Consider the following 17,200-nt stretch of genomic DNA (forward strand, 5'->3'; position numbering starts at 1 on the left):
AGCAGTCACCATGTTTATTCCCAGCTTGGACTGAACCACAATGAAGACTTTTCCTTTCAACAAGAGAAAAATTCATGTCTAGCTTACCCAGTGCCTGAGATCTATTAGTTTACTAGAAAGGCAAGAGCAAAATGAAAACAGCAATTAGCAAATTACTGAGCACGGTCCTGCTGGGTATTTGCTCCTTGGAAAAAGTGTTCCTAGACACCCGGCGTTTTGCTCCCATAGACTAACCCAGCTCTCCTCCTACCACACGCTTCCTTTTTCACTACTAAGAGGATGGAGGGAAACAAAGTGCAAGTAAGCAAAGTGTGACACCCCCACCCCCGCACCTTGCTGTCTCAGCACCCTTTATCACTTTGCACAGAAACTGGAAAGTGACCTTCACAAAACCAGCCACAAAGAGGAAAAAGTAATAATAAAGCCAGCAATCTGCAATCCTGGGCTATTCGCAAAAAGGGATTTTTTTTAATAAGAAAAAAATTATACTTTTGTTTTTACAAGGGGATATAAGGTTCTAGTCCAGGGGTGTCAAACTCAATTTCATTGAGGGCCGCATCAGCATTGCATTTGCCCTTGGGGGGCCGGGTGGGTGTGGCCTATTGGATGGGCGTGGATCGAGTAGGTGTGGCCTACTGGGTGGGCATGGCCAGCTCTACATCGTTTGCGTCAAGGGTGCCTGTGGGGGCGTGGGCAGGAGTGGGACAGATCTGAGGGTCTCTGGCAAAAGAGGGTGGAACCAGGGCAAGTGCCAAGGCATGGTCCACTGGAGGAGCCTCACTGTTCCTCTCAGGCCATGTGGGGGGGCTGGATGTGGTGTGGGCTGCCCGGAGCCGTGGGCAGCAGAGGTCAAATGCCCAGCCTGGCCCTCAAGCACCTGTGGCACCAAGCCCAGCCCCACTTCCCCAAGGGGGTGCCCAGCTGCACTTACCTCCTCTTCAAGGCTGCTGCTGCTGTGCTTGCTCTCCTTAGCCAGGTTGCTCATGATGGGTACCAGGGCAAAATCAGAGGGAGACTGAATGTGTTTCAGCATAGATGGCCACCACAAAATTGTACACTGGCTCCCAGCCAGCCTGGGCCAGGGTCAAGGCAGTGGGGGCCATTCCCTCACTGTTTCCAGGATGGCTTTGCAGGCCACATGAAACCACTTCTTGGGCCACATCCGGCCCCCAGGCCTTGTGTTTGACATGTCTGTTCTAGTCCTTAGGTACAGCTGCACTTAAAACATGAGGTCAGAAAACAAGTACCTTTTAATACCAGTAGAGATTTTTATTAAAAAAATGTTTCTTGCCATATTTATACATTAAAATAAGTGAGAAGATACAGCTTGCTACTCTTCCTGCTTATTGGGGTACAATACAGAATTACTTCTTTTAAAGTTCCTTTTCCATACATCTATTTAAAATCATTTTTTAAGACCTTAAGTCAGTTTTCAAATCCAGCTCCATCATGGTTGCTATAACTTGATTTAGTTTTTAACATGAAAAAAGACCTAGCCAGAAAACATAGTTCAGTCCAAGCTGGGAATAAACATGGCGACTGCTTTAGAAAAAAGGTTGCAGTTTACTGAAGAGGAGAGCCAGACAGAAAGATGGCTCTGGAAGAAAAGAGCGAGAGCACATGTAGGGAGTGGGTTTTTATACCCTCTGGAGTCTTTTGTTTGGAGTTGTTTCCTGTTCCTGTTTGAAGCTATTTCCTGTGTCATGTATTTTGACCTGAGTCTGGGTGTGCCCTTTGGCATCTGTGGGTTAATCCTATTATGTCCTGTCTTAGAGTTTGGGTGGGGTATGTAGATCATGGTTGTCAGCAAACAACCCATTAATTTACCACCAATAAATTCAGAAGGAATACCACTAGAAAAAGTTGAAAGGATCATGCACCTCAGTTCTAATTTACATGAAAGCTAGGACGTGACCGCTGAAGTAAAGACAAGGATAGACAAAACTCAAACAGCATTCTTCAGAATGAAAAAGGTCTTCTGTAGTCAGGACATAAGCCTAAGACTGAAAATCAGGCTTGTGAGATGCTATATTTTTTCTATCCTGCTCTATGGAGTAGAGAGTTGGTCTCTGACAGAAGGCCACCTGAAGAGACTAGAAGCATTTGAAATGTGGATTTACAGGCGGCTGTTACATATAAGCTGGGTTGACAAGATCAGAAATGAGGAGGTGATAAGCCGCCTGGGAAAGTCAAGGGAAATCAAAACAATTAGAAAACAAAAATTAGAATATTTTGGACATGTGATGTGACACCCAGAAAAATATGGCATACTCCATTTAATCCTCCAGGGAAAGACTGAAGGCAAACGAGGTCCAGGCAGAAGAAGAACGTCGTGGCTTCAAAATCTAAGGGACTGGTTTGGACAAAACTCAGCAGCACTTTTTCGTGCGGCTGCTGATAAAAACAGGATCGCCAACATGATCGCCAATATCCGATAACGGATCTAGCACAACAAGAAGAAGAAAATGTAGATTTTATGTGTCTTTGTCTTCCTAAGCGTCTAGCTTTGGCCTTCCTGATTGCACATAGAAAATTAGCCCTGTAAACTCTCATCCCACCTGTGAGAAAACTAGAGAGGATGTGGTATAAAACCACCTTAGGTCAGCACAGACGGTTGTAATAAAGAAAGTACTAAACACATCAAACAACTCCATTTGAGAAGGAAGACCTAGATATTTTAAAAAATCATTTTAGATGTTTAAAAACACTATCAAGAGAAAGTGTAGAAAAAAACCCCATAAAAGTGAACTGCAAGTTGTATAACATTGGATTAAAAATGTCAAAGTAATTTCTGATTTCAAACCCATTATTAAGCCAATATTCAATATTAATCAAAATTCAGAATTAGCCTATATAATATGTATTACAAATCTGAATAACTATTAACAAGAGTGTCTATCTAGTTTAAAAATTCTATTCTTATTCAATGGATCAAACAATAGCAAATTTATTAAGGCCTTGTATTAAGAAAAATAAAACTCTGCATGCAGCAAGTCCTACAGAAAATGTAGAATTATACACCATGAATAATTCCTCAGTTGTAATAATGCAAACTCTTTTTTGCTTTTACTTTTCTTGAAACACTGGGAACTCAGTAATCTTTTTAATAAACTTTTTGCTTCATTAAATTAGTGAAATAAAATAAAAATAAAATAAGGTAAATAGTGATATTAATGGAAAAAAATTATACCAAGCAATTATAGTTCAAGATTTTAAATCTTAAGTTTTAGAATTTAAGCTTTAAAAAATTCACAGCATTAAAACTGAACTACCTCAATCCCTTAACATAGTATTAAATCTAAATCATATACTATTCCATCCTTGTTTTTACAAAATAAAGTCATTTAGTTGGTAATGTAAAGCAATTTTCTCTAACATTCCTCCGAAGTAGATTTCTATCACAGTTGTGCAATTACAATTCAAATTATTTAGTCCAACAGCTGTCCCTTCTTAAAAAAAAATCATGAAAATATTGGCATTCTTCACATGAAGGAGGTTGCTGGAAGGAAGTTGCTGGAATTGGGAATGTCTAGTTTAATGAAGAGAAGGTCAAGGGGTGACAGGATAGCAGTCTTCCAATATCTCAGGGGTTGCCCCAAAGAAGAAGGAGTCAAGCTATTCTCCAAAGCACCTGAAGGCAGGACAAGAAGCAACGGATGGAAACTAACCAAGGAGAGAAGCAACCTGGAACTAAGGAGAAACTTCCTGAAAGTTAGAACAATTAACCAGTGGAACAACCTGCCTCCAGAAGCGGTGAATGCTCCAACACTGGAAGTTTTTAAGAAGAGACTGGACACCCAATTGTCTGAAATGGTATAGGGCAGTGAGGACGAACCTTTTAGAGACCAAGTGCCCAAAAACTGGCCCCGCCCCCACTTGACTCCCTGTCCTGCCTCCATTCCGCCTGCCCGCAGGGCCACTCACCACCTCCACAGCCCGCTGCAGATCACCCAGGCAGCCCAGCAGCGCCATGGTGGCCACGCCCTCTGCCCACGCCCAGCATCAACTGTGCGCAATGAGGCGTGAGGGCAGAGTCTTGTCTACGCTGTCTGGCTGCCATGTCCTTGGCTACGCTTGGGGCGACACTCCTCCAGGGGGGCTGCTGGTGAGGAGGGGGTCGCGGGGGGAGGCAAAGCTGGGCCAATAGCATGTGTGCCCACAGAGAGGGCTCTGAGTGCCACCTCTGGTACCCGTGCCATAGATTCGCCACCACTGATATAGGGTTTCCTGACTGAGCAGGGGGTTGGACTAGATGACCTCCAAGGTCCTTTCCATCCAACTTTTATTATTATTATCATTATTATTATTATTATTATTATTATTATTATTGATCATCACACAGTCAGCCAGATGTTCAGACTGGATTTGGCATTTTGCCTACCTATCAAGTCCTTACCCAGGACCTGGGATAGGCAGATGTGGATGTTTGATGGTATTACAGGTATCGTCGCAGGATGGAAGCAGTTCCTAGTAAGGCCGCCTTTTGCAATTGACTAATAGCGAATTTGTCAATGCCAATGGTGTTCAAGTGGTGCTCCAGTTGTTTTGGGATTGCACCCAAGGAGCCTATTACTATTGGTACTACCCTTGCTTGCTTTTGCCACAGTCTTTCTATTTCTATTTGTAGGTCTTTGTATTTTGTTATCTTCTCCAGTTCTTTCTCGTCTATTCTGCTGTCTCCAGGCACTGCCATGTCCACCATCCAGACTTTTTTGTCTTTCTTATCGGCAATTGTTAAGTCTGGGGTGTTATGTTGCAGGTGCTTGTCTGTTTGAATTCTGAAGTCCCAGAGCAGTTTAATTTTATCATTTTCTAGGACTTTCTCTATTTTATGATCCCACCAGTTTTTGCTTACAGGCAAATGATATTATTATTATTATTATTACTACTATAATTATTATTACATTTACCCATTCTCTCTCCATCTCTGGCCAGGACAGGTAATCCTTGACTTGCAACCATCCATTTAGACATCTTTGGAAGGGGTCTATGACAACTCGCCACGGACAACTCGCTGCAGGACAAGAGTTATACTAATATTAAAGAAACAGAGGAATAAAATCATTAAAGACAGCATGAAAAAGGAGGGGCAGAAAGAAATGTGAATGGCAAAAATTAAAATAATTTATTTTAAATAATTAAATAGAATGGTTAAATTGTCCTGCAGCGAGTTGTCCCGCATTCCGCCTTTTGAAGTTACAACAGCACTGGAAAAAAATGACTTTTGACCGTCATAGCATCCCCACAATTGCACCATGAAGACTGGCGTGCTTGGCAACCAGCACATGTTACAGTGTCCTGGGATCATATGATAGCCATTTATGACTTTCTCAGCCAGCTTCTGACAAGCAATAGGGGAAGCTGGATTCACTTAACAACTGCTTAACAAGCATGGCAAAAAGGTCATAAAATCGGACACGTCTCATTTAACCAACACCTCGTTTAGCACCTGAAGTTCTGTTCCCAGTCATAAGTTGAGGACTCCCTGCACCTTCACACCAAGGCTCTCATTGGCTTCCTTTTTTCCCAGAAGCAGACGGAGGCTTTTAAGATGCTGCTGAACATCTATGACATTAGAGGAGATTAAACCATAATTCAGCGGCAGAAGCTTCAGTGCCAGCTCTTCTATGCGATACCAAAGCGTTTATTTCAAGCATCACTAATCTTATTATACTGAAAGTGATTATGAGGATTTCAGCTTTCTTTCAAGGCCATATAAGCAGAGATGTGGCCCTGGAAATTTTGCAGGTCCAAATTCTCCACAGACAGCTTTCCCTTTCAATCTACCTGGGTGGTTTCTTGGAATATCATATTTTACTCTTCCGCTGTCTGTTAGCCAATATTTTCAACGCTCCCATTTTTTAACCACATAAATAATTTCTTTAAAAGCTTCAAATCTCATAAACTAGGCAGGATGGAATTTTGGTTCCACTTCCAATAATGCAGCCCACTTCTTGTGTCTGATAACGAATTGAACAGGCTAACAGGAACGATATTTGTTTGCAAAGAAAAAAAAAAGATCTGGGTTTTTCCTTTGCAAATAAATTTGTGAAACCCTGGCTTGGTGATCAAATACATCTGAATTTAGGATATAATAGCAGCATTCCAATATCTCAGGGGCTGCCCCAAAGAAGAGGGAGTCAAGCTATTCTCTAAAGCACCCGAAGGCAGGATAAGAAGCAACGGAAGGAAACTAACCAAGGAGAGAAGGAACCTAGAAATAAAGAGGAATTTCTTGACAGTTAGAACAATTAATCAGTGGAACAACCTCCCTCTAGAAATTGGGAATTATAGCTCAAGACGTTTGAAAGGCAGCAACATGCAGTAATCTTACACCAGTGTTTCTCAACCTTGTCAACTTTCAGATATGTGGACTTCAATTCCCAAAATTCCCCATGCTGGCTACGGAATTCTGGGAAGTGAAGAATAAGTCAGTGAATTAAGTCTTCCTCCACCCTGGGCCTGCAGCACCAAACAGCGAAAGCTATCATGTTTCCAGTTTTTCTACCTGTGTTCTCACTAATAATTAGTGTCAAGCTCTTTTGCAGAGGTTTAAAAGTGAAAGTGATTTTTTCCCAAACCGCAGGTTTTTTTTGCATAGAATGCATTGAAGAGTTAGAACAGGGGTCTTCAAACTTGGCCCTCTTATGACTTGTGGACTTCAACTCCCAGAATTCCTCATCCAGGCATGCTGGCTGAGGAATTCTGGGAGTTAAAGTCCACAAGTCATAAAATGGCCAAGTTTGAAGACCCCTGAGTTAGAAGAATTCAAGCTGCTGGACTGTTTCCCATTTAAGAACCATATAGCCCATGTATTTTAGGGTGGAAATTTTCTCATTTTCTTCCTAACCTGTGATCCAGCGAGGAGCCAATCCTCTTCACTGGTTAACAGGGGAGCTTGCTGCTGGCTTTTTACCTGAAGGGCTTCCCAAATCTTTATCAGTCCGAGAACCTATTGCTACCGTATAATCAGTAAGAAAGGCCCTACATTTACCTTTATGTTATTATTATGGTTCATTGCACAGTCAGCCAGATATGTAGACTGGATTTGGCATTTTCATTCATCTATTGCAGGGGTAGGCAACCCAAAACACTCAAAGAGCCACTTGGACACGTTTCCCACCGAAAACACTGGGAGCCGCAAAACCCTTTTGATATCTAAAATGAAGATAACACTGCATATATCTTTTTTTTACCTTTAATATGTGTGTGTGTGTGTGTGTGTGTGTGTGTGTGTGTGTGCTTGTATATATAAAATAAAGGTAAAAAAGGATATATGCAGTGTTATCTTCATTTTAGATGTGAAAAGGGTCTCTGTCATTTTCTTCTCTTTCTCTCTCTCTTTCCTTTCTTTCCTTTCCTCTAACTTTCTCTTTCTCTGTCTCTTTCTTTCCTTTCCTCTCTTTCTCTTTTCTTTCCTCTTTCTCTTCTTTCTCTTTTCTCAATCTTTTTTCTCTTTCGTCTTTTTCTTTCCTCTCCCTTTCTTTCTTTTTTCTCTTTCCTCTCCCTCTTTCCTTTCTCTTTCCTCTCTTTGTCTTTTCTCTCTCTTCTCTCCTTTTCTTTCTTCTTTCTCTTTCCTCTCTCTCTTTCCTCTAATTTTCTCTTTCCTCTTTTCTCAATCTTTTTTCTTTCTTCTTTTTCTTTCCTCTCCCCCTTTCTTTCTCTTTCCTCTCCCTCTTTCCTTTTTCTCTTTCTTCTCCCTCCCTTTCCTCTCTTTCTTCTTTCTCTTTCCTCTCTATCTCTTTCTTTCCTCTTTCTTTCTTTTTCCCCTTTCTCTTTCCTCTAACTTTCTCTCTTTCCTCTCTTTCTCTCGCTTTTTCTCTTTCTTTCCTCTCTCTCTCTTTCTCTCTCTCTCCCTCTTCTTCCAGGTGAAGAGAGAGAAAGAGAGCGAAAGGCAGACAGCGCCAAATGGATAGGGAGGGGGAGCAGGACGGGAGGCAGCGGCTCCGAGCCGCCCCCCCACCGCGTCCTCAGCCGAACGGGCGGGGAGGGGGAGGCAGCAGTTCTGGTGGCAGCGGCCAATGCAGCAAGGTTGGGGTCCCCACCGCCCCCTGCCCGGCCCCTGCCCCGCCGCATCCTCAGCCACTTCGCTGTTGCAAGAGGAGGGCGCCAAGGCCAGGTGCACCATGGGCGGCCGCGCTGGAAATGGGGAGTGCCGTCGCAGGGAAAAAGGGGGTCCCGATTGCCGCCGGCCCCACAGCCCAAGGTCTCCTCCTGCAGCACCGAGGGCGGCTGTGGCTCCCCGAAAGCGGCCAAGGAAGGCGCCATGAATGGGGCCGAGGTAGGGCCGGGTGGTGGAGAGCCCTGCGGCAGCCAGGCGAGCTTCATGCCTACTGCCGCCCTGCCCGGCCTAGGGAGACATGTGGCCGGCTCGGCTTTCCAGGGAGCGCTGCCACCGCCGGCCATCAGTCCAGCCATGACTGTTGCCCAGCCAGGCGAGACATGTGGCCAGCTCGGCTTCCCGGGAAGCAACGTCTGTGCCGGCCGCTGCCCCAGCCATGACTGCCGCCTGGCCCGGCCTGGGGAGACATGTGGCCGGCTCGGCTTCCTGGGGAGCAATGCCCGTGCCGGCCGCTGCTCCAGCCATGACTGCCACCCGGGCTGGGGAAACACATGGCCGGCTCGGCAGCCTGCGAAGCGATGCCTCCACCGCCTGGGCTGAAACTGCCGCCCAGCCCAGGGAAACACATGGCTGGCTTGGCAGCCTGGGAAACAATGTCCCCGCCAGCCGCCACCCCAAGCGACACTGCCCCTAGCCCGGAGAAACACATGGCCGGCTCGGCGGCCCAGGAAGCGATGCTCCCACCGCCCCAGCCGACACTGCCGGCCATCCCAGGGAAACACATGGCCGGCTTGGGGATGGCCCAGGAAGCGATGCCCCCACTGGGACTGCCACCTGGTACAGGTAAGTTGGGGGGGGCGCGCCACCTGCCCCGCGGCCGCTTCACAGCAGCGCTCTGTAGACTCGGAGCTCCCTCCCTCCCCCCCCGCCACTGACTGTCCATATCCAGCTCTGCTGCTTCTTGGCCAACAGTCGTACTGGCTGGGCATTGCAGGGGCTGCTCTTCCTTGGGGCTGTGGCTTGCAGGAGGGCTGGCCCGCTCAGCGGAGGCTCCGGTGGGCCACTCCCAGCGGGGATCCCAGAGCTTCCCTGCGCGGCTCCCCAGCCATATGAGCCTTGGACCGGGCCAGCCCGGGAAAGGGACTTCCTGGCCGCCCTTCTCCCAGGGGGTGGGGCACCTGGGCGCAGGGCCAATCAGGAGCCCTGCGAGGGGGCAAGTCCGCATGAGAGAGAGAGAGACAGAGAGGGGAAGCGCAAGTGCCTCTCTCTGTCTCTCTCTGCAAATGGCGGAGGAGGCTCCAAAGCCGCAGGATGGCTCAAAAAGCCGCATGCAGCTCCGGAGCCGCAGGTTGCCGACCCGTGATCTATTGAATCCAAGGACCTGGAATAGGCAGGAGTTGTTTGATGGTAGCATTGCAGGATGTCAGCTGTTCCAAAGAAAGCTGCCTTTTGCAATTGACTGATGGTGAATTTGTCAATGTCCATGGTGTCCAAGTGGTGTTCTGATTATTTTGGGAGTGCACCCAAAGCACCTATTACCATTATTATCATTGAAATGTATTACAGCCACCCACCCTGGAAGTCTCTGAGCAGCTTACAACATCAAAACATTCAAACCAGTTAAAAGCAAGAAACAAAACAGAGTTCTCTGACTATCTTAATAAAAACGCAACAGGGGCTTCACAGACATACGAAACCCAGGCCTTGGAACATATTAGACCTCCATAATCCTCCTGGGTCAACATTGACACTAGGCCAGGGGTCGGCAACCTTAAACACTCAAAAGCCACTTGGATCCGTTTCCCAGAGAAAAGAAAACACTGGGAGCCGCAAAACTTGTGTGTGCGTGCGCGCAAGGGGGGAGGAGCTTGACTGACGAATTTAATTAAAAATAGAGGCTGCTGTGCATGAGTTCTCTCCCTCCCTCTCTCCAATCTTCTGCTCACCTGGAAAGCTGGCTTCACGCTGTTCTCCGACAAGCTGACACACATTCTTATTGGGCTGGCTCTCTCCTGCCCTTGGTCTGCCAGTCCTCTTCCCCCAGTCAGAGACAGAGTGTGTGTGTGTGTGTGTGTGTGTGTGAGAGAGAGAGAGAGAGAGAGAGAGAGAGAGAGAGAGAGAGAGAGAGAGATGCTGCTTCCTGCTTCGACACAGCAAAGGCAGGAGCCCCGCCCAATAAGCTTGTCAGCTTGTCCGAGAACAGTGTGAGACCACTTTTCTACAGAGAGAGAGAGAGAGAGAGAGAGAGAGAGAGAGAGAGAGAAAAGGGAAGGGCAAGTGCCTCTCTCTGTCTCTTTGCAAATGGCGGCTGGGAGCCACAGGAGAAGGCTCAAAGAGCCACATGCAACTCCGGAGCCATGGGTTGCCAACCCGTGCACTAGGCTATATGCTAGCAGGTAAAGGCACCCCCTAAAATTGTAAAGGCACCACCTTTTAATTTCTTCCAATTAAATTTAAATTCAATGAAATTATTCCAAAATCATTCTCCACACTATTATTTTTTGCATGTTTAATAAGCTGCTACTACCTTGCAAATTAAAATTCTGTTTCAATGTTTAAGTGGGACTCAGAAGATCGAACCCAATGTCCTGGACAGAGACCACAGCGAGGATCGGTACAGGATCAAAAGGATTTAAAACAATCCCCCCCCCCAAAAAATACCAGGAGGACCTCAAACTCCAACTTTTTTATTTTACCCATGGTGACCAGTCATTCTCCAAATTTTATCCAGGTTCCCGAACAAGCCATGATAGAAAGTACTTGGAGCTCTGTTGCAATGGTGGCTAGGTGATATTTGAGGAACAGAAAGTAAATACTGGGTTTTTTTTAAAGATGCAGAGAAGTTCATTCTTCCTGGTCCAGGGGTCTTCAAACTTGGCCCTTTTATGACTTGTGGACATGTGCCTGGCTGAGGAATACAGGGAGTTGAAGTCCACAAGTCATAAAAGAGCCAAGTTTGAAGACCCCTGCCCTAGTCCCTTGAATCATTCAGAGACAGAGGCTGAAGCCAAAAGAGAGAGAGGTCTGGAGCCTCAGCTGCCCACCTCAACAACTTCCTTGAAGATTCAGACTGGAAGGTCTATCCAAGGTCAACATCTGGTGGCAGCAATTAGAGGCTTGCTCTTCCACCAATGCTCTCAGTAAAACACCCCAGGCTTAGTTGTGAGCATATAAGAAACTCCATACTTTCTATAGTCTCTGCCCCCCCTTCCCCTAAGTAAGGCTTCCCACCTTAAAGAACCAGCTCTCTTCTCTGCCTGGGCAAAGAGTTGAGTCCCAGCCAGGCAGCATAGAAGGATGAGGGAGTCTGACTAGCTGCTTCCTCTGCAATTTCTCTGTCATGCTTTGTCATCCAAAAAGCATCTGTTGCTTCCCTTAGCCTTCATTCTCCAATTCCCCACATCTGCCCTTCATCAGAGCAGACTTTATGCTCAGCAGGGACTCATCACATACTTTGTTATGTTTTGGGGAGGCAAAGAACTAGGGATCTGATACTACCTTTTCCAATGAAGAATTACTATTAAAGTGAATCAGAAAAGATGTCACCATCAACCATAGTCTATGTTTGTGTGTGTGAGAGGGAGAGAGGAATTGGCAACAATGGGGACTGCCATTATCACCAATGTAGACTATACTCCTGGGATTTCTTAGTGGTCTCCTATCCTATCAAATCCAATTCTGGTTAATCTTTTAATTCAATCAAAGTCAACTCTGCCTGCTGGGATAGCTGCTTTTAATTATAATACTAGTTTAATTAGTCCTCCATTTAGATTCATAAGGACTAGAAATGGGATTCTAGGCTGAAGGTCTAATGGTGAAGGCACCAGGCTAGAAAGCGGGAGTGAGTTCAAGTCCCTGTCTTGGCCATGAAAGCCAGCTGGGTGACCTTTGGCCAATCACTCTCTCTCAGTCCAACTCACCTCACAGGGTTGTTGTTAGGAGCAAAATAGGAGGAGGAAGATGTGTTGGATGTGTTTGCTTGCTTTGAATTATTTGTCAAAATAATAAAGATGAGAAATAAATGCATTTATATATCTATATCTATTTACTATATTACTACCTAGAGCAGGGGTAGGCAACCTTGGCTCTTTTATGACTCGTGGATTTCAACTCCCAGAATTCCTGAGCCAGCCACGCTGAGGGGACAGGGAGAGGTTTCCATGCTATGTTGGCTCAGGAATTCTGGGAGTTGAAGTCCACAAGTCATAAAAGAGTCAAGGTTGCCTACCCCTGACCTAGAGAATTAAGCATGAAACTGTGGCTTCATGACCAAGTAAATTGGAACTGGGGTACAGGTTGTCCTTGTTTAATGACCACAACTGGGATCCTCAACTTAGTCAGGAAGCAAAGCACGAAAGTGAAGCCACAACTGTTTACAATCTTACTTCAGCTTTTCTTTGCTTTACAGACCTGTGAAGGTTGTGAACGCAAGGATGGTTGCAAACTTTTTTTATCACTATCGGACAGTCACTAAGTGAGGACTACCTGAATATCCAGGTCGTCTGGCCCAGCACATCTCATCCAGGAGGTAGGTCTTCTGCAATGAAGGATCGGATTACCTTCCCAAAAGTATCTTTGCTTTCAAATGATTGTCAAAATACATGTGTGGGGAAAAATGCATGTACAGCAAACTGCCGTGCTCCCCCCCCCCGCAAACCCCATAATCTTTTGATACCCTTTGTCTCAGTGAAGCAGCCAGGTCATACCCTTTTGACTTAATGCCTCACCTACCGAAACAAATAATATGTTTAGTTCCTTCCTATCTTTTCCTGTCTTTGTTAGTTCCTTCTCCTTTGATCTGCCTGTATTTGTTCTTTACCTGGTCTTTGACCATGTAATGTGTTACTAGGAAGTAGTTGCTTATATGAAGGTATTTTCCAATGAAGAAACTTTATGTCAGCATCTAATGGTTAAGCTGTGTCTGTAACAAGAATATAAAAAGCAATAAACTCACAGAGTTTGTCAAGCTGTGTCCTATAGCTTCAAACCTCTGCTCGACATGCCTGTGTCTTTTTCTTAGCATCTTACACATGAGATTAGATTTCTGTTTGGGTGTGTATGTCTTTCAGACAGTTTTTGATTCTTGATGATTGCCTGGACAAATCTGTGCAGTTTTCCCAAAAAGTTTTTTCAGAAGCAGTTTGCCAGTGTTTCCTTTCCAGGCCTGAGAGAGAGAGACAGAGTGACTGGCAGGAATAGAATTTAGCCTGGTGCCTTAAAATTCTATTGGCCTCGATAAAAATCATAATAGGCTTCAGCAAAACACTCTGAATTCCCTCAGTCACCATTTCATCTACAGGCCCCAGTTCTGCACACTAGGAGTTTCACAAGGGTATGTTAAATCAATGTTGCTATTTTCTGACCATTTTTATTTTTTTTTTTAAAAAAGTATATTGAGGGAAATCTGGATTAAAACTGACCAAGGAAAATATTTTGAACCATTCCGCTAGTGCAGGGGTAGGCAACCTTGGCTTTTATGACTCATGGACTTCAACTCCCAGAATTCCTGAGCCAGCCACACTGAGGGGAAACGGAGAGGTTTCCAAGCTGAACCATTCTGGCTGAAGAATTCTGGGAGTTGAAGTCCATGAGTCATAAAAGAGCCAAGGTTGCCTACCCCTGCGAGTAGTGGTTTTTCCATGCTGGACAGGGAATTCTGGGAGTTGAAGTCCAAACATCTTAAAGTTGCCAAGACTGAAAATCACTGCTATAAATGATCCCTCCCCAGATTATAACCCCAACTCATTTAAACTTACTGAGACTGGGGGGGGGGGGGGATGGCTTATTTCAATCTTGATCGAAAAATGGACTGAAGCCAAGGGTTTTTGAGTGAACGGTACAGCACTTCACAAGTATCAGCATCCAAGCCTCTTCTTTCTCTGCCTTCTACGGCTTCTCCACCACAACCCAACACGGTGACCAGCTGGGCCCACTCCATGTGTGCAAAGGCATTCTCTCGCTTACACGCGCATACTGGCAGGTTGCTTAATGTTAATTCATTTCTTCTCAAGCCATGCAAAACTGGATTTTGGCCCACCGCTTCCCCTTCCCGCAATTCTGGAAATATACATATAATGCAATCCCAATGGCCCATTTCTTCCTCGCCAAAGTCTAGTCGGTGGCGCGTTGCGCAGCCTAGCACGTACTCCGCCCGCCCCATCTTGAAATGCAGTGACAAGGCCAATTTGAATCCCCCCACCTCATTTCGCCCCGTGTTTACAGGGACGCACGCCCCTCCGCAAGGCCAATTTCCTCCCCTCCGAGCAAAACAACGCAAGGACCAATGCCCTTCCTACCCGGTCTCTTGCACACACGCGCGCGCGTGCACACACCACACACACACACACACACACACACACACACCCTCCCTCTTGGCTCCCAGTTAATAATCCGCTTTCGTTCGCCCCAAAAGAGCTCTTAGCATGGTGCAGTGACGGATTTCATCCCCCCCCAAAAAAAATTGGAAGGCAGTCTTTTCTTCCCCAAAGTAATTCCATAAATAATGCAACACATAATTCCCCGGGCAATTGCAAGCATGGGTCATCTTGGCTCCTTTGCAGTATCCCCACCCCATACACAACGAGGGAATGTAATGCAGCGAGCACTCCGGACATCCCCCCCCCGATGAAAATTCCCCTCTTGCCTTCCTCGATCTGGATTCTACTGACCCGAAAGAAGTAACGAGAGGCTACGCGGCGCGCTACAGTCCAACCGACGGCGCAAAGGAGAAAAAGCAGCGCCTCCGTCCAGGCCAATCGGGCGTTCTCGGCCCACGTCCGGCGGGACAGTTCCCAGCCGCAATCTGTGCAGCTCCGCAGCGCCCCGACCAGGCTCCGGTAACTACGCCGCACCAATTGCTCGTAGCTCGGCATAGGCTCGGGCGCCTGCATCCTTTCACCGGCTGCTCACGGCTCCGCCGCGCAAGCACAAGTGCAAGGCTGCCTCCTGCCGCAGCCGCCTATCAGCGCGCGCCGGTCCCGCACCAGCTGTTTGCAGCTGGAACAGCGGCAGACCGGCTCTGCGCACGCGTGCCGCGCCGCGCCGCGCAGACCTGAAGAGCGAAAAGGCAAGCCGCCGCTGCCGCCCGTCGTGCGAGCCTCGCCGGCCGCTAGGGGGCGCCCGGCACGGCTGAGTTAGAGCACGGTTGCGAACGGCCTGGCGGGGCTGACTGGCGAGGAAAGGCGCGGTGGATCTCAGCCACCTGCAGCGCTGGGCTCCTCGCGGTTCCTCTGAAGATCCTCCTGGATTTAAGGAGACTTGCTCGCGAGCATGCAAGGCGTGCATGCATTTGGACTGCTGCTTCGGAAGCTGCTAATTCACTCCAGCGCAATAGGAAAATCCGTGATTAAATCGGATTTACATTATTTTGCGCTGCCTGCTTCTTCTCCAAGATTTCCGGGCGGCCGCACTGGGAGCTTTCTGGGAACCACTCTGCGAGTAGGTGGCGTTGAAAGACACTATCCGGGCCCGGGATCTTCCCGAGAGATGCGAAACCTGCGCAGGGGTTCAGGTAACGCGCCCGCGAGCCAACCTGAGACTGATTATAGAGCTACGTGTGAACAGGGAGGGGAGGAACGCTTCGGGTTTGCTAACTGCCCTCTTTAGCTTAGAGCTTCGTGCAAATGCATTGCTGAACTGAACGTTGTTGTACATCAGTTGTACAGGTAGTCCTCGATTTACAACAGATCATTTAGTGACCGATCAAAGTTACAAAGGCTCTGAAAAAAGTGACTTGTGACCATTTACTTTTGTGGCATCCCCCTGTTCATGGGATCAAAAATCAGACGCTTGGCGTCGTTAAGGTTTATAAAAGGTTATTGAAACTGAATTTGGAAAGTGAAATGTAAAACATTGTTTTGATTCAGTGGGCAAGCAACTTTGTATATAATATAATGCTGGAACAATGGGAGAATATGAGGACGAAAAACTTAAGATTCACATTAAATTATAATTTAAAAGAAAACTTTCATAAGATGTACCGCTGGTTAAGTTATCTAGAATGTATAAGGGTATTTCAAATGAATGTAAGTGCAAAAGAAGACCTTTTATCCCTTATGGTGGACATGCGATACAGAAACTTCTTAAAGTAAACCAGTGGTTCTCAACCTTTTTAATGCCGCGACCCCCCAACTGGTTGTAAGTCGAGGACTACTCAACTGGTGCAGCACCGTTTGCAGAATGGGACTTTTGGCGGGCTCTGCAGGGCAGAGACAGCCTGGACAATTCCTATTGGCTTTTGAAAGCCAATAGAATTAGACTCTATTCAAGAGAGTCTATTCTATTGGCTTTCAAAAGCCAATAGAATAAAAGGGAGTACCACAGCTAAGGAAAAGGGGGAAAAATGGCGGACTGTGTTGTTTGGCAACCCCCGTGAAATGGTCATTCGACCCCAAATGGGGTCCCGACCCACAGGTTGAGAACCACTGAAGTAAACGATAAAGATGAAACCAGAAATTTTTCTTCTGGGTATAATGGAAAAAGACTTGGAAAAAATTTTGGGGGAACTTTGACCTTAAAGTACGTTGACAGCAGCAAGACCATTGTTTGCACAAAAATGGAAGGACATTTCGATTCCCACTATGGACAAATGGCTACAGAAGCTGATGGAGCTGGCAGAGATGGCTAAATTGACTTGTTTTGATTAAAAAAAAGAATATAAATACTTTCGTTTCTACATGAAGACTGCTTCTGGATTTTGTGCTTGAGGTGGAAGAAAATGAAACTTTGATTTTGGGTTTTGCTGATTAGATTGATTTGTTGTTATAGAAATGGCTAGTTTATATTACAGTGGAAAAGTAAAAAGTTGAGGTTCAATGTTAATGCTTCATTCTACTGCAACAGAGGAAGTCTGTTCTTTTTCCCTTCTCCATTTTTCTTTCCCTCCCCACTGTGTCCTACTATTTGCTTTTATATTTTTGTATTTTATTCTATAATCTAATTTAAAAAATGTTACAAATAATAAAAAATTATTAAAAAAAGAAAAGAAAAAAAAATCAGATGCTTGGCAACTGGTTCATACTTATGACGGTTGCTGTTTCCCAAGATCATGTGATCATCTTTTACAACCTTTTGACAAGCAAAATCAATGAGGAAGCTAGATTCACTTAACAACCGTGTTACTTCCCACAATCCCCCCTT

General features: G+C 46.0%; 1 protein-coding gene across 2 annotated transcripts in view; it reads right to left on the minus strand.

Moving 5' to 3' along the window:
- Positions 1–15,044, minus strand: part of CERS1 (ceramide synthase 1) — a 52,914-nt gene extending 37,870 nt beyond the window's left edge. Inside the window, exon 1 of one of the 2 annotated variants that reach the window (XM_039322119.1) lies at positions 14,731–15,044. In XM_039322119.1, coding sequence (XP_039178053.1) covers positions 14,731–14,952 — 222 coding nt within the window. In that variant the 5' untranslated portion in view covers positions 14,953–15,044. Of the gene's footprint in view, positions 1–13,016; positions 13,227–14,730 lie in introns of those variants that run through there. The other variant, XM_039322193.1, reaches the window with a different exon arrangement.
- Positions 15,045–17,200: the final 2,156 nt, after the last annotated feature.

Source organism: Crotalus tigris, unplaced genomic scaffold, assembly GCF_016545835.1.
Source record: "Crotalus tigris isolate CLP2741 ecotype Arizona unplaced genomic scaffold, ASM1654583v1 scf7180000017543.2237141, whole genome shotgun sequence".
NCBI lineage: Eukaryota > Metazoa > Chordata > Lepidosauria > Squamata > Viperidae > Crotalus > Crotalus tigris.